The sequence below is a fragment of the Schistocerca americana genome, chromosome 2, assembly GCF_021461395.2.
Source record: "Schistocerca americana isolate TAMUIC-IGC-003095 chromosome 2, iqSchAmer2.1, whole genome shotgun sequence".
Taxonomy (NCBI): domain Eukaryota; kingdom Metazoa; phylum Arthropoda; class Insecta; order Orthoptera; family Acrididae; genus Schistocerca; species Schistocerca americana.
In genome coordinates, this window is record NC_060120.1 from 661,344,427 (window position 1) to 661,362,768 (window position 18,342).

Below are 18,342 nucleotides of genomic sequence, written 5' to 3' on the forward strand. Positions count from 1 at the left end.
GAGCAGTGTGGACATCTCACTGATGATACACCTGTACATGGTCTTTGCCCACCTGGTGCTGATTCACGGCGCAATTGCCGCAGAGCTCTGGTAGCAGATACAGAGGAACAGTTTAGGCACAAAAACAGCATACCATCTGCAGTGATGGAGGTAATTAAGCCAATATATAGAGTTAGGTCTTTCTTTCTGATCTTCTTTCCAAATGTCTCCATGGTCGAATGCAAACCCCGAATGAGTCTTTCAATAATGTCATTTGGACCCGCATACCGAAAAAGCCTTTTTAGGCACGAAAATGTATTCTTGGGTGTTTTGATGCTGTGACAAATTTTAATGATGGCAATAAGGGAAGAATTAGTGTACTAGAGGAACTTGTTATCACTCCAGGAGCCAACACACTGCAAGCCTTCCAGCGAATGGATCGACTCAAGATCATGAAAGTGCAGCGTGTAACAGAGGAAATGACTCAAGAAGCAAGAGGCAGGAAAAGACGGAAGCTTCTAGGTTTGTAGGATGATCAAGTACACGATCCAGATAATTCTGATTATGGGCCTGGCTGTTTCTAGGAACTGGCATGGCTCTATATGTGAGTTAATATCAGCTAAAATGTTTAAACTTGATTTCCCGGAAATGACATTTTTAAAAATATTTGACCCATTATCTCAGGAACTATTACAGATACATATGTCTGATTTTACACTATGTTACCTTTTAGTATACTGCACCTGCTGAACCACCAAAACATCTCTACTTGTAACGGTTTTTACTTAGAGAAAGAACCGGGGGACTTTTTTTAAAAAAATTGAAGGTAATTTTTGGTAAATCATAACTAATTGTTTGTCTGTATATTCTGATCATGGTTCAGAATCAGAAAAGGAGCGAAACCATACTTCCTGAAAATTTCAGATCTCTATCTCTCAAAGGTTCTGAGATAATGGGTCATCAATATTGAAAATTTAATACTGTAGGTATAGGACGTACGTACTTCCCTTAAGGGAATTCACCACATCTTGTGTATTTTTGCTTTAGTGGTTTCTCGATAGCTGAATGCTACACTACAGATCTAAAGGTCTCAGATTCTATCCCCAGTTGTCCCTAAGATATTTAGTCGTGACTTACCATTTCTTTCACCTCTACAAATGTTCATTGTAAAAAATGCTGAACTGCACCATAGTTGCGAGTTCAGTTAAGCTGTAGGTGGTCCCCTGGTGAGTAATTCAATTCAGAAGTCGGAGGAGTCACAGAACATATCATCTTCAACCTGTGGTATTCAATTCACCTTTATGTTGATAATTCTTGTTTCTATTTTAACGTTATATGTCCTGGCACAGTGACAACACAAAGTTATTTTGCATGGAATGTAACCGAGAAAAAGTTTTTAAATTGCGTGTTAACCCTTTGAGCCCCAGTGGTTTCTCTCTTAAATCTTAGTTTTATTCATTTTGTTTTGAAGTATCCATGCCTTTAGCACAGACCACCGATGCTACAAAAGCCTTGATTCTTGCCGGCCGGAGTGGCCGAGCGGTTCTAGGCGCTACAGTCTGGAACTGCGCGACCGCTACGGTCGAAGGTTCGAATCGTGCCTCGGGCATGGATGTGTGTGATGTCCTTAGGTTAGTTAGGTTTAAGTAGTTGTCAGTTCTAGGGGACTGATGACCGCAGCAGTTAAGTCCCTTAGTGCTCAGAGCCATTTTTGAACCTTGATTCATGGCACTGGTGGTCCATGCTAGAGGCACTAGTGATTCAAAAAAAAAACCACTGAGGCTCGAAGAGTTAAGTTTGTTGGAGTTCACTAAGAGCTCTCGTTCTCAAATACTGTATGAATGTAATCTGGGTAACTTGGGCGCCGTGAGTTCACTGCCTCAAGACTCATATACAGTTTCTAACTTTAATGCTTGACTTATATTTTTTAAATAGTTTACCTTAACACCCTACCTGTTAATACGCAGATTACGACGACAGCAAATTAAATTTTTAGATTCGGTAATATTTGTATCAAGTACTGAAATTCAAATATTTATGTCCCAGGAAGCTCCAACTAAGACCACGCATCATGCGCTGTTTTAGCCGTTTGGTAATATTCTAATGGGATAGACCACAATAGTGCTCAGTGCCTGGGACCCGAACACCAACAGCCGCTGGGCAACGCTGCGCGTGTTGAGCAACTTCAGCAACAATGAGCCGCTTCTGTGCCATCAGACTTCCTCATGTCAACGGCTTGGAAACTGATCAACCTTTAAGAAGCTTCTATAGTTCCACGCATTGCCACATGACAACAGGCAGACCTCAATCACCGACCCTGTTCCAGACATTTCTGTTCCACACAGAAACGCAGCCACTTCTGTCGAGTCAGTGGAGGGCCGCAGCATTTGAATCCCTGGGTCTAGGCCGTCATGGAGGTCGACGAACTGAACAATGCTGATGCACCCAGACTTTGTTGGTCGAAGCCTTAGAGCCACACCTTAAATACGTCACAGCAGCCATCACGACTGCCGGTCTCTGAACCATCGACTGCTTCCTCACCACTTGGCAGCTCTGCACTCTGCTGTCATGAGCAGCGCACGATCGGCTGCCACCCAGCTCCACGCCGCCAGAATCCGCCTGCGCTCACCAGTGCTCTCCAGCCATTAGTGCAGGGTTAGATCTGTGCAGCACCGCAAGCTGCCGAAAGTTTGGAAACGCCGCTGGCTGCCCCATGCTCACAAGTGCCAAGATCAGTGCGTGGCTACCATCGCCTACTCAGAGCCAGCTACGCCAATTCATTTCCACCTCTCGAACTACGTCTATATCCGACAGGCCGTTTGGTTTGCTTTCCTCGCCCTGTGCTACAGGAGGAAATATTACAAGCTGGTGCCTGAGCATGCCAGATATGAGGGTTCACCCAAGTGACTGTTAAGGCTTGATGTATTAATAAAGAGCTGTTTGTGTTCAGTGCTTGTTGGTCTGCAGCTTCCCACAACGTTACAGGTATTTTCAGAGACATCAAAAGAACCTAGGACGTCCCAGGTATGAGACGAGCCTATCGTGACACACACCAAAATGGCTCCCACCACACACACCAAGATGGCTCCCACCAGCCAGTAGCGGTCATCGCACGTCCCGCCCATGACAAAGTGGTGGCAGCGGTGGCACAGTTTGGAAATGAAGAAGAAGTTACACTTCATTCCGATGACAGAAGACTTTAGTGGTGATTCAACTGGGACTGCAACATATTTGAGTAACAGTGAAGACTTTCGGTTTTCACTGGTGGGATTCGTATATTATGTTATCTTTATATCCCTGTATCCTATACCTTTGCATCCCTGTTTTTCACTTAGTTATATTTGGGGGGCTATTACCAGATCACATAGTCCCATGCACCATGTCGCATAATGTAATTTTCGGGCATGCCACCGAGAAGAGCATTACGTAAGTCAGCGCCGGAAGTGCTCCTGCCTTAGCCATGAAAAACCATGAGTACCGAGACGACTTAGGAATAGGCCAAAATAACCGTAGGTTTTTCTTGTAAATAGAAATTTTGCAAAGTACAATGAGTATTGTAAATAGTAAAGTCTAGGTAACAGGTTAGAGAAACTTTCAGGTTATACTTAAATTACCTGGTACATGTGAATAATTAGAACTTACCTTATTTAGTAATAATGTAGATTGACTTGTGGTTGCTCAGCACTGACCAAGCAGCTAGTGGTCCAACAGTGGCAATGAAATCAGACTGTTTAGATCTCCTGACTATACAGTACGCGGCGCAGATCCAAAGCAGAGGCTCCAAGGTTGAGGCACCACATGGATGTGAGACGAGGTCATTGGCCCTGATAGCGTCAGTTAAACCACTCCATGTCTGCTGGGACACAGTGCACTTGATGGCAGAGAATCAGAGAATAACATCTGTGTAGTTTTGACATTATGGAAGAACTAATTGGGTACTAGGTTAAGTTTTATGAAGTTTTTCAAAGATGTATTATGGGCACAAAAGGGTTGCTTAAAAGCAACTGTGACCCAGGAAGCAGTCTCTTGAAGTGAGAGGTAAAGGTGAATATTGGTCACAGGAGAGTAGCTGAAAAGCCGTTGTGACCCAGGAAGTATGTCAATGTATCAGAGAGTGACGAAGGGCCACTGGCCTACATGTATTCTCTCAGACTGCAAGGTACTTGTGAGTTTTGATATTAACGCTTCTTGTCGATTATCATGAGGACTACTGTACGAGGTATTATGTTCGTTTATTGATGTAAGGATGTTAGCATCAGAGACCGTGTACTATTGCTTCCTTAAATGCGGGGTATGAGTCTGTATTCGAGTTATTATAAGTATGTTATGTAAGAAATATGAGAATGTGGGAAATGAGAAGTTTAGCATGCAAATGGCAGGATGTAGCATGACGTAGATGCTTACAAGTCTAAAAGTGAGAGCTGAAGTGAAGTAAGTACAAATAGGGACATAGAAACTCAGTGTTTATGATATAACGTAAATAATATAAAGGACGAAGTGTCACCGTGATTGAACTGGAGGACACAACACGTAAATATCTGTCAATGTATCAGTGTGTATATTACAGGAATCAGAAGGGCTGGATTTTCCTTAGGGCGAAGAAAGTGGAACAGGATTGGTCACAGCAGTGCTCAGTACCTTTCACAGGGCACGGGGGCCCGAGCATAGACTGTTACCAGGCAACACTCCGCTTGTTCGGCATCTTCAGCAACAACGAGTTGCTTCCAAGTCGTCAGACTTTCAGACGTCAATGGCCTGGGCATTGGTTTAAATGGTTCAAATGGCTCTGAGCACTATGGGACTCAACTTCTGAGGTCATTAGTCCGCTAGAACTTAGAACTACTTAAACCTAACTAACCTAAGGACATCACACACATCCACGCCCGAGGCAGGATTCGAACCTGCGACCGTAGCGGTCTCGCGGTTCCAGACTGCAGCGCCTAGAACCGCACGACCACTTCGGCCGGCGCCTGGGCATTCATCAACATTCAAAAAGATTCTGCAGTTCAATCCAGTACTGCATGACAACAGACAGATTTTGGTCACTGACCGTGTTCCAGATGGTTGGTTAGTTGATTTGGGGGAGGAGCCAAACAGCGAGGTCATAGGCCCCATCAAATTAGGGAAGGATGGAGAAAGAATTCGGCCGTGCCCTTTGAAAGGAACCATCCCCGCATTTGCCTGAAGCGATTTACAGAAATCACGGAAAACCTAAATCAGGATGGATAGACGTGGATTTGAACTGTCGTCCTCCGGAATGTGAGTTCAGTGTGCTAACCACTGCGCCACCTCGCTCGGTCGTATTCCAGACACTCCTGTATGACATATAAATGCATCCACTTCCACGCAGTGAGCGCAGAATAGCTGCATTAAAAATTCAGGGTCCCTCCCGTCATAGATATCGATCAGCTGGGCAATGATGCTGCACCCAACGCCTGTCAGTCGCAGCCTTGTAGCCATACCGTAGCTACGTCACAGCTGCCAACACCACTATCAGGCTCTGTACCATCAATACTACCTAACCGTCACGGCACTTGGCAGCTCTGCAGTCTGCCTCTTCCATGAGACTTCGCTACTGGGATACTGCAGCCATCTCATGGCTGGTGCAGAATGGTCTTCCAGCCAGCTCCATGACGTCGAAATCCGCCACCGCCCACCAATCCTTTCCAGCCACTGGTCCAGTGTTAGACTCTGAGCGGCGATGCGAGCTGCTGAAAGTTAGAAAATACTACTTGCTACTCAATGCCCACATCAGTGCCAAGACCAATGAATGCCACCGCTGACTCGGCGCCCAACCTGCCAGCTACTCCAAGCCAGCACGTCACTTTCCAAGGAGCACGTGTATCTCACAGGCTGTCTGTTTCGTCTTCTTCGCCACCGAGGAAGGTGGCGCAGTGGTTAGCTCACTGGACTAGCATTCGGGAGGGCGGCATTTCAAACCCGCGCCCGGTCATCCTAATTTAGGTATTCCGTGATTTCGCTAAATCGCTTCACGCAAATGCTGGAATGGTTCCTTTGAAAGCGCACGGCTGACTACCTTCCCCAGCCTTCCCTAATCCGATGGGACCGATCGCCTCGCTGTTTGGGCCCCTCCTCCAGACCAACCAACCAACCAACCAACCAACCAACCTTCTTCGCCCGCCGCGACGGGTCGATTCCAAACCACGACAGAGACGAGAGCGCACACGAATGACTGTTCAAGTTTAATGGATAAATAAAGAACGGTTTTTGTTCAGCGTTTGTTTGTCTGCAGTTTCCCACAACGTCACATCTATTTCCAAGTCTGTCAAAAGATCGCAGGACACTCTAGTTGGGAGCCGATCCCATCTCGACACGCACTAAGCCGGCTCCCACCAACCAGCAGCGGTCATATACAGGGCGATTCAAAAAGAAAGAAATATTTCAATGGTTTACTACAGACAAACTACAAAAGATAGAAACACATTGCCCACGTTACTGAATAGAGGAGTGTTCAAAGTTTTCTGTTCGCACAGACTCTGTATCCTATACTCAGCATAAGCATCACGCATTGCTCGAGAAACATGGGAACAGTAGCCCATTCCATTCCACACAGGAATCAACAGGTCCCTGTTTATTGAATCGAAAGTTTCTACAATTCGACTTACCAGGTTCTGTGGAGTAGCTGCCATAGATGGGACAAAGCGTCTGTCTTTTAATTCTCGCAAGGCTTGTAGTCTGGTGATTTGGGAGGCTAAAAGCAATGAACAAGATCTTGTCCACCTTTTCTTATCCAACAATGTGGGCGGTGTTGTTAAGATAACGCCCCACCTCAGGGTGAAAGTGAGGCGGGCGCTGTCATGCATAAAAATAAAATCATTGGACTCTTTGTGAGGTTGAGAAAACAGCCAATTTTGCAGCCTGTCCAGATATGACATTCCTGTCACAGTCAACCACGCAAAAAAGGAAGGTCAATAAACTTTATGAATAGAAACGGCACTAAACGTATTCAATTTCGATGGTTCTCTTTGAGACAAAGACGCCAGGACTTTGTGACTCCTTAATTCTCACATTATGACGGTTAACTTTACCCAATGGATGAAACGTCTATTCGTCCGAAAAGAAGAGTCATACGGAAAAAGTGTCCTCTGCCTTATCCTGGAGAACTGAAACACAAAATTCGTTACTTGTGTAATGGTCGCCTGGACACAATTGCTGCAGTAACAGCAACTTGTAAGGCTTCATACGCAGGCGTCGTTTCAGAACACGCCGCACCGTTGTTTGAGGAAGTTGATGTTCCCGGCGTGCCCGTCTTCTGGGCTTTCGAGGGAACAGTGTGAACGCATCTCGGATACGTTCGACATTTCCATCGGACATGCTTGGCCGACTAGTGCTCTTCCCTTTTCACACGCAACCAGCTTCCAACAATTTTTTATGCCAGTCGTAAATCAGCTTGTGCAGAGGCGGCTTCTTCTTGAATCGACGGCGGAATACACGATGCACTCGAACGACGGATTGATTTCTCTTGCGGTATGGTCGCCAGATTGCTACAAACAAAAAACAGCGCAGTTTTGTCAAAATTTGCAATCCTCCTCTATCCAGTGATGTGTGGAGTGTGTTTCTTTTATAGTTTGTCTGTAATGGATAACTGAAATCTGTGCTTTCTTTTTGAATCACCCAGTTGATTACCTTGTGATTTGAATAAAAATGTGAATTATTCTTTAAAGTAAATTCTGATTATCAGGTTTGTCAGTACCTCATTCCTATTTGTTAAGCCTGAGTTAAACAAGAGTGCAAGCGTGTGCAGTATGGTCGAAGGCCGTAGTATAGGGTGTCCATAAATTGTCTTTACAAATTAAGACTTTAATATCGTTGAAACTATACTAGATATTAACAAATGGTTTACAGCACGTGAGAGATAACTCATACAGTTTTTTAACCATCCTCTGGTGACACAAATTTCTCAGTAAACTGCATTTGCGAACCTGAAAAAACGTGGACGCCATAGAAGGAAACTCCGTTTATGGCCTGGTTCATACAGAAGAAGTCCGATGCCCAAGTGCAACGAAACTTCCAACCAGGCAATCACCGTCCCGACTGACTATTCGCACTAGGCATGTTATTTATGGAAACAGGTAGTGTTCTGCATAAAGCGGGGCGGGTCGCCCATAAGTTCCAGACGCCAACGTGGACATGATACGGTATGCGTTTGCAAGGAGTTCGACAAAATCGGTGCCTACGGCGGCCAGAGACTTGCAAATCAGAGGCTCAACAGTGCACATGTCTTGAATAGGAGGTTACTGCTACATCCCTACAAGGTGCAGGTGCTTCAGGCATTAAATCCTACGGAGAAACCTCGGCGCGAGCAGTTTGCAGTGGATATGCTAGACAAGACCGACGCAAACAATGACTTTTTGGAAAAGATTTGTTTCTCCGATAACCCAATGTTTCATGTATCCGACAAACTGAATCGTCAAAATGTTCATATATGGGTTCACAGCGTCCTCCTGTAACACGAAAATGGAAAGAGACACTCCTAAGGTCAATGATGTACAGATGCACCATTGGTCCATTCTTTATCACCGAGTCTGTCGTCAATGGCAGCGTTTACCTGTACATGTTGCAAGAATTTGGCGTCCCACAACTGGAACACCTGCAGGCTGATGACATGTTCCAGCAGGATGTAGCACCCCCCCATTTTTCCCTAAATTTCCGCCGGCCGGAGTGGCCGTGCGGTTCTGGGCGCTACAGTCTGGAACCGAGCGACCGCAACGGTCGCAGGTTCGAATCCTGCCTCGGGCATGGATGTGTGTGGTGTCCTTAGGTTAGTTAGGTTTAATTAGTTCTAAGTTCTAGTCGACTGATGACCTCAGAAGTTAAGTCGCACAGTGCTCAGAGCCATTTGAACCATTTGAACCCTACATTTCCGTCAATTTCTATATGAAAAGTTTCCGGACAGGTTGACTGAACGAGATGCTCCACTTCGATAGCCTCCATGTTTCCCTGACTTCACACCAGTAGACTTCCTGCTGTGGGTTTTTTTTCCACCCCTTCTGCCTTGTATGATCCTAAGTCTTCCAAAGCTATTTTAAATTCTCATTCTAATACTGGATGCCCTATCTCTTCTATATCGACTCTTGTTTCTTCTTCTATCACATCAAATTTTCCCCTCTTAGAGGCCTTCAATGCACTATTTCCACCTATCCGCTCTCTCCTCTGCATTTAACAATGGAATTACCGTTGCATTCATAATATTACCACCCTAGATTTTAATTTCACCGAACGTTGTTTTCAAAAATGGTTCAAATGGCTCTGAGCTCTATGGGACTTGGCATCTGAGGTCATCAGTCCCCTAGAACTTAGAACTACTTAAACCTAACTAACCTAAGGACATCACACACATCAGTGCCCGAGGCAGGATTCGAACCTGCGACCGTAGCAGTCACACGGTTCCAGACTGTAGCGCCTAGAAACGCTCGGCCACTGCGGCCGGCTGGAAGATATGATTGTATGTCAGTGTAACTTTGTACACTCATAGACACCATCGGCTGGTATATAAGTGATTTTACATTTTGAAAAATACATGACCTATTCCTTTATCATTACTACTTGTTTCGCTCATAAACCGCCATCATGGTATGAAAGAAATACTCTGTTGCTATTAATGGGCCTTGGCTTCATATTTCCGAATTTTCGATTTGCTAGATGTGCGCAATTGCAATGAATATACCAGCAGATTAAGGAAAGGCAAACCTACGTTTCTAGCATTTGTAGACTTAGAGAAAGCTTTTGACAATGTTGACTGGAATACTCTCTTTGAAATTCTGAAGGTGACAGGGGTAAAGTACAGGGAGCGAAAGGCTATTTATAATTTGTATACAAACCAGATGGCAGTTATAAGAGTCGAGGGACATGAAAGGGAAGCAGTGGTTGGGAAAGGAGTGAGACAGCGCTATAGCCTCTCCCCGATCTTATTCAACCTGTATATTGAGCAAGCAGTGAAGGAAACAAAAGAAAAATTTGGAGTAGGTATTAAAATCCATGGAGAAGAAACAAAAACTTTGAGATTCGCCGATGGCATAGTAATTTTGTGAGAGACAGCAAAGGACTTGGAAGAGCAGTTGAACGGAATGGATAGTGTCTTGAAAGGAGGACATAAGATGAACATCAACAAAAGCAAAACGAGGATAATGCAATGTAGTCGAATTAAGTCGGGCGAAGCTGAGGGACTTAGATTAGGAAATGAGACACTTAAAGTAGTAAAGGAGTTTCGCTATTTGGGGAACAAAATAACTGATGATGGTCGAAATAGAGAAGATATAAAATGTAGACTGGCAATGGCATACATCGAGTATAGATTCAAGTGTCAGGAAGTCGTTTCTGAAAGTATTTGTATGGAGTGTAGCCATGTATGGAAGTGAAACATGGACGATAAATAGTTTGGACAAAAAGAGAATGTGGTGCTACAGAAGAATGCTGAAGATTAGATGAGTAGATCACATAACTAACGAGGGGGTATTGAACAGAATTGGAGAGAAGAGAAATTTGTGGCACAAGTTGACTAGAAGAAGGGATAGGTTGGTAGGACATGTTCTGAGGCATCAAGGGATCACCAATTTAGTATTGGAGGGCAACGTGGAGGGTAAAAATTGTAGAGGGAGACCAAGAGATGAATACACTAAGCAGATTCAGAAGGATGTAGGCTGCAGTAGGTACTGGGAGATGAAGAAGCTTGCACAGGATAGAGTAGCATGGACAGCTGCATCAAACCAGTCTCAGGTCTGAAGACCGCAACTAACTAACCAGTAAATGTGTTTCTACGCCTCAATTTGTGTAACATGTGAGTGGTATTGTTTATTCTTCCATACCAAGAGGATGGTTTATGGCCGCAACCGGTAGTAATGGTAAAATAATGAATACAAGAGAGATCTGTGTCACTTATTTTTCAAAACATGTCACTATTGCTGATAGCCAGATGAAGAAAATATTAAATGATTGGAGTCGCAATTCTCTGCAACAGGTAGAAGGGCCACCAGAGTGCTTTGGCGTTGTTAGTATTTAGTGTTACTGCCAGGCCTGGTTGGGTATGTAAGAGGCTTGAACAAAGTCGGATGTTGAGTGATCACTGTGAGGGATATGGATGTTCCCGTCGCTTTTGTGAGACACCGTTATCATCATCTGACACTGTTTCAATGGGCCTCGTTGTGGGTCTCTCTTTGGCCAGCTCGTCGAATCGTGCAATATTCAGGTTTGTGGAGCATTCGGATTTGACAGTGGCCCGATACTGGACTGCATGGAAACGTAATGACAGGCAGACTCTTCGTCAAGGTTCTGGCCGACCAAATCTGACTAACACAAAGGAGGATCGCTGTATTGTGAACCCAACATATCGTAACAGCTTCACATTTATGCCTGTTATGAGAGAACAGATAAAGGACTCCTTGCAATATACTGTGCCATTTCGCACCATTTGCTGGAGACTAGGAGCGGCTGGATTAGGAAATTTCCTCCCCATGCATAAGCTTCCGTCAGCTCCACAACAGAAATGGCCGCATTGGAGGTGGTACCGTGACCAAGAAGCATCGCTCTGTATCCAGCGACTAATCGCAGTGCCGCACCAGCCCAGATGACAACCTTCAGCGAGTACGGTGGTGACCTGCAGAGAGGTCCCATGTTTTTGAGAGGCACGGCAGCGTTACTCCGGGCATCATGGTGTGCGGAGCCACTGCTATGACTTCAGGTCACGGCTGATAGTGACTGATGACAGCAGAGCGGTTAGTCACAGATGTCCTGCATCGTCATGCGTTAACTCTCATTGTGTTGCCATTTTCAACAGATCAGTGCTCGTTCACACATGGCACAAGTCTCTGTGAATCGTCTGCGTGATGTTGTGATACCCCAGTGGCCAGCAAGATCCCCACACCTGTCATTGAGAGAACACATGTGGCACCAGCTCAGACATCGTCCTAGAGACGGCATACAGGATATCAGTTACAGCAGCTGTGGGACAGCTTTATAACACTCTTCCGAAATGAATCAGCGCATGCATACAGGCCAAATGGGGTTCAACGTCATAATGATAAATGGGCCCACACTGCCAGGTTCTTTGTAAATTTGATTCGACTTTATAATCACTGAAATAACATCTCAGCCTGTGAAGTTCCATTTCGTTTGCTCTGCCCTCTCTGGGTGCTCCAGGTTTTATTTTTTTATTTATTATTATTTTTTTTAAATCAGGCAGTTTTGAATAGAGACATTAACGATGGGAGGTTCCTACCCAATTCTGTGGCATCTAATAGTCAGGCCTACTAGATTAGTGGCTTGCCAAGCGAGTGCAATTATTATTTGCACATCAGAAATATTTTCATGATTATCATACCCAGTGCAACAATGCCTGAAATATGAGCCCTAGTGCCCTTCAGTTAAGCTATAATTTATTCTCGTCCTTACTTTTTACTGCAACGGAATGGATAACGCATTTGACTAAGAGCTATTGCACATTTCTGATGGACTCACTCCACCCTGGCAAGGCCACATTTCCTTCCTGTCGTATATATTTTATCCAAAGCATGGACAACCCAGCAAGAAAATGGAGGTTATGTTAAAATACCTCAATAAAATGGCTACCCACAACTCAATAATCAAGACCACTACTTGGCTCATATATATCCTCTTTTATTACAATAAATTCTTTCATGCTAATGTTGTAAAATTTTTTGCATTACACTTAAACACAATAGTAAAACGAGTGATTCTCCACCCAATGGGCATGATATAACATAAGCATTTTACTACTCTATGGTCTCGTAATGTTTCTGTCTATTGCTACTGTGCACTTTCTGGATTGTTAAGGAATCTTTTGCTACTTCATTCTCTTCCACACTCTCGTAATCTCATTCATTAGCAACATAACGAATTTACTGACTTTCGTGCTGTACTGGGAAAAATCATGCTTGATCCACTAAATTCGCTACTGTTTCATGCAAATCACACACATTAAATACACATAATAAATCACACTGACAGTAAAAAACACATCTCTAAAAACAAAATGTTTTTGTTTTCGACTCGTTCTGCTTTCCCACATCAAACAATAGTCACCGCAGATTCACACGTCACTGACCGACGTAATAATTTTCCTACCAGAAACTCTGGAGGATTTATGCACATCTCCCTGTGCAATGCAACCCTCATGGAGTTGCCGGGTAGATGGTGACTCACATTAATTCACTCTCAGAATATTTGAATATCATGCTGGCGTCACACGAATGTACCTCATGATGGAAGTTTTGGTATCTTATTTATTTCACACACGGATCCTCAACTGAATGATAGGACAAGCACTTCTAATTCTTTTTATTGTCTTATAGTCGGATTGAGACTCACACTGTACTCACCATGTGGAAGTGCTTGTCTCTAATTCAAGTTCTGCACACGGAAATCTTAATTATTTTCCACTTAGATTTACAAAATGGTTCAAATGGCTCTGAGCACTATGGGAGTTAACTTCTGAGGTCATCAGTTCCCTAGAACTTAGAACTACTTAAACCTAACTAACCTAAGGACATCACACAGATCCATGCCCGAGGCAGGATTCGAACCAGCGACCGTAGCAGTCGCACAGTTCCAGACTGTAGCGCCTGCAACCGCTCGGCCACTCCGGCCGGCTTAGATTTACACACGTAAGTATTTCATATTAATACTACCACACGCTAGTATCTCGTCTTATGATTACAACACGTGGTTTCTTTGTGACTTCCGAAGAATCCTACGTTTCCCATGAATTTTTAGCTGCCTATCTTTTTCAGAACAATTTATATCAGCCTCCCACCAAAAGTTTCTGAAAAGAGAAATTATTAGTTCATCTACTCCTAAATATTCTACATGCATACCATTTTCATTTAACTTTGTTTTTCTGGAGTACACAAAGAGCACGTCTTCAGACCTCAGGAACCAGCGACAGAGTGCTGAAACATGGCCGTTCATCCGGTCATCCCGCGCTTCCTGTAGAAGTGGGGGAAGACCTTGCCACCGTATTGGTCAGCCACATTGCAGGCCCTCTGGTGACCAGAGAACTGTTTCAAAGAGATTATATAATCTACCTTCACTATCTGTGGTCAGCAGACGACCAGCCATTCATTCAATTCGCAAACATTAGCAAACTCGATTCAGGGATCTAATTTAAGGAAGTGCACATCTGAATAATTGAACATACAATTGCCCTTCTTTCTACATTGGTATCCGGTTTCGGTGTATTAAATAAAATGGTGTTATTCTACAAAAACGTTGTTCTGACAAGAACAATAAAGTATGTTGTTGTACATCTTTTCTATTTCGGGCAGTACTGTACCCTTTCAACGAGAGTGCTCTGTTTCACAGAGGAAGACTGCACTGTAGTTCCTTCTCTAGATTGTCGCACAGAAGACAAAATGGTAGATATCGAAATAGACGACAGAGGGATAGAGAAACAATTAAAATCGCTCAAAAGAGGAAAGGCCGCTGGACCTGATGGGATGCCAGTTCAATTTTACACAGAGTACGCGAAGGAACTTGCCCCCCTTCTTGCAGCGGTGTACCATAGGTCTCTAGAAGAGCGTAGCGTTCCAAAGGAATGGAAAAGGGCACAGGTCATCCCCGTTTTCCAGAAGGGACGTCGAACAGATGTGCAGAACTATAGACCTATATCTCTAACGTCGATCAGATGTAGAATTTTGGAACACGTATTATGTTCGAGTGTAATGACTTTTCTGGAGACTAGAAATCTACTCTGTAGGGATCAGCATGCGTTTCGAAAAAGACGATCGTGTGAAACCCAGCTCGCGCTATTCGTCCACGAGACTCAGAGGGCCATAGACACGGGTTCCCAGGTAGATGCCGTGTTTCTTGACTTCCGCAAGGCGTTCGATACAGTTCCCCATAGTCGTTTAATGAACAAAGTAAGAGCATATGGACTATCAGACCAATTGTGTGATTGGATTGAAGAGTTCCTAGATAACAGAACGCAGCATGTCATTCCCAATGGAGAGAAGTCTTCCGAAGTAAGAGTGATTTCAGGTTGAAATATGGTATCTATTTTTATTTACTTAAATTTGGCATATTTCGTGACAGTACCTTTTCCGTGAAATGTTTACAAGATGATATTTGTCTTGGCTTCAGTCGTCTAGTAGAAGTATGATTCCACAATGCAGTTTCGTCGGCTGCAGAAATGACCTGGTTCAATGCGTTTGCCTCATTTTTGGTGCTTCAAATACCATTTCTTCGAATGTGGTTTCTTCTTAAAGTTTATATAAAAAAGTAGTAACATAATTCTTCACTAGCAAATATTTATAACGGCGACCTGCACATTGTTCTACCGTCAACACACACCAAGAGTTCACTGCCGACTGACTACAGTCAAAGACGACTCCAGCGTCAAAGACATTTTACACAACACACAAGCTTCCACTTGTAATCAGTCTCTTTGATATTCTTCTTCACATCTAATAATGTTAATCAATATGCTGTCACTCTCAAAAATATAAGTAAATTAGCATAAAAAGGCAAATTACAATTAAAAAAATATTCTGACAAAAATATAAGAAAACATTTACAATTTGGTATCGACAAATCCAGTAGAAAATAACACATCTCCCAGATCCATTACAAGGTGTGCCGCAGGGGAGTGTCGTAGGACCGTTTCTATTCACAATATACATAAATGACCTTGTGGATGACATCGGATGTTCACTGAGGCTTTTTGCGGATGATGCTGTGGTATATCGAGAGGTTGTAACAATGGAAAATTGTTTTGAAATGTAGGACGACCTACAGCGAATTGACGCATGGTGCAGGGAATGGCAATTGAATCTCAATGTAGACAAGTGTAATGTGCTACGAATGCATAGAAGGAAAGATCCTTTATCATTTAGCTACAATATAGCGGGTCAGCAACTGGAAGCAGTTAATTCCATAAATTATCTGGGAGTACGCATTAGGAGTGATTTAAAATGGAATGATCATATAAAGTTGATCGTCGGTAAAGCAGATGCCAGACTGAGATTCATTGGAAGAATCCTAAGGAAATGCAATACGAAAACAAAGGAAGTAGGTTACAGTAAGCTTGTTCGCCCACTGCTTGAATACTGCTCAGCAGTGTGGGATCCGCACCAGACAGGGTTGATAGAAGAGATAGAGAAGATCCAACGGAGAGCAGCGCGCTTCGTTACAGGATCATTTAGTAATCGCGAAAGCGTTACGGAGATGATAGATAAACTCCAGTGGAAGACTCTGCAGGAGAGACGCTCAGTAGCTCGGTACGGGCTTTTGTTAAAGTTTCGAGAACATACCTTCACCGAGGAGTCAAGCAGTATATTGCTGCCTCCTACGTATATCTCGCGAAGAGACCATTAGGATAAAATCAGAGAGATTAGAGCCCACACAGAGGCATACCGACAATCTTTCTTTCCACGAACAATACGAGACTGGAATAGAACGGAGAACCGATAGAGGTACTCAAAGTACCCTCCGCGACACACCGTCTGGTGGCTTGCGGAGTATGGATGTAGGTGTAGATGTAGATGTGCAGCTCGGTAGGCGACAGACAAGTGAAGCAATCGCCCGGCGTTTGGGATGGAAATGCATTTCTGCATAAGGGCCACCTCATTTTGCGCAAGCTGTAAGACATATTGCCACAAGACTAGGTGCTCAGCAGAGTGCCACTACCTCTCCTTGTTTCTGTAGCTGATACAGCTGTGCCTGGACAGTCTTTTGGACTGAAAGGTAAGAGTGCCGACCTGGAAGCCGACGTTGACGGAGGCGAGCGTGAGGGTGCCGACCTCGGTGAGGGCGCCGATGTCCCCCAGGCCGATGCTGGCCATCTCGGCGGCCTGCAGCGAGACGAGCGCGGCCAGGCAGAGCAGCAGCAGCGCGGCGCGCGCCCACGGCGGCCGCCCCTCCCACCAGAGCCCCAGCAGCCGCACCAGCCACACGTTCAGCCGCAGGAACTCCTCCCGCCCCAGCGCCAGCGGCGCACACCCTCTCTCCTCGCCGCACATCTGCAACACTTGTCGACACAGGACTCAGTTCACGCTGAACGACCCACGGTATTAACCCTGCTCGAGGAGATATCGCGACAGATTGTACGCGTGGCAACTAGCGCTGACGCTAAAGCCGTCAGCACACGGACCGTGCTGTCGAACGTTAAGCCGTCGGCACACGGACCGTGCATCCGAACGTTGAGCGTTGAACGTGCCGAGTTCCTGACGTCATAGCGTGGAATAGCACGTTCGGGAGTCTTTCCGAACGTGCAGAGCAATATCTGACATGTCAGATATTCTGAGCATGCGCCTGAGGGTTGACCAATGAGATGGCACAACGCCACCTACGTCACACGCACGCCGTCTCCCTTCAGTACAGAGTTGTGAGGCGCCATATTGGCATTCATTTCAAGCTTATGTGTATATATGCCGTTTCTGAGCACCAGCAAATTGAGAATCACTGCAAAACCCGTCGTTAGTTGTGTGATTCGTTCCAATAAAATAATGAGAAACATTATATTCGTGGAAAAAGAATTATTGTAACTTCGTATTATGAGAGTAGGTTATTTGAAGCCAGCGACACACTGAAGATCCACCCAAAACGCGTTACTCTTGGTACAATTTGTTATAGTTAAATTTCAATTAGTAACATAATTATCTACGACTAACGTTTTTAGCTATGGGTAACACAATATGTTTAAGTACAAGGACCTTGTTTTTGGTTTAGCGTAAGGAGTAGCGTCGCTATCGAGTAAAGAGTTTTTGTTGGGGCGTTGGTTCGCGTAGTAACACTTCCAATTTTTTTCCTAACATTCGCGTTTTTATTAGCTTCTGATACTTTATTATTAGTTTAATATAAGTATATGCTATAATATTTAATGTTATGTAAATATAAATCACCTTGTTTTGAGCGGTGACTTTGTTCGATTGGTTTAATCTACAGGACAGCTTCCACTACTTTATAAAGATATTTTGCTCCTTTTTCTTTTACGCTTCGTAATTCACATGTTGCAAAAATTCTGCTACTGGGTAGTAACAGTGATCAAGTAAGACTGACCTTGGGGTTTTACTAAAATGTGGGAATGATGAAATAATGTTTATCTTTTGCTGAGAAGTATTCCAAATTTGTATCGCACTGTTTGCAATGGAACTTTTATAAGGTTGTGTCCTTATTGATTGGACATGGTACTTTCCTTTTCATGGACGATGGAGGAAATGTGCGTTTTAACAAAGCAAACGTGGGAATTTTAAACTTGCCCGTTGAGAAAACAGTGTGATTTACGAACTAGAAACATCCCTCAACTGCCGCTGGAGTGAGTTGCGATCGCGTGTACAACGTTGTGTCCCACATACTGTATGCACAAGTCGCATCATTCCTGAGCGTTCAGCA

The 18,342-nt window shown here is 44.2% G+C and overlaps 1 protein-coding gene across 1 annotated transcript in view; it reads right to left on the minus strand.

The window, feature by feature from the left end:
* The window catches only part of LOC124594310 (odorant receptor Or2-like), a 132,670-nt gene extending 115,700 nt beyond the window's left edge, over positions 1 to 16,970 (minus strand). The window contains exon 1 of the mRNA XM_047132673.1: positions 16,710 to 16,970. Within this exon, the coding sequence (XP_046988629.1) occupies positions 16,710 to 16,970 (261 nt within the window). The remainder of the gene's footprint in view (positions 1 to 16,709) is intronic.
* Positions 16,971 to 18,342: the final 1,372 nt, after the last annotated feature.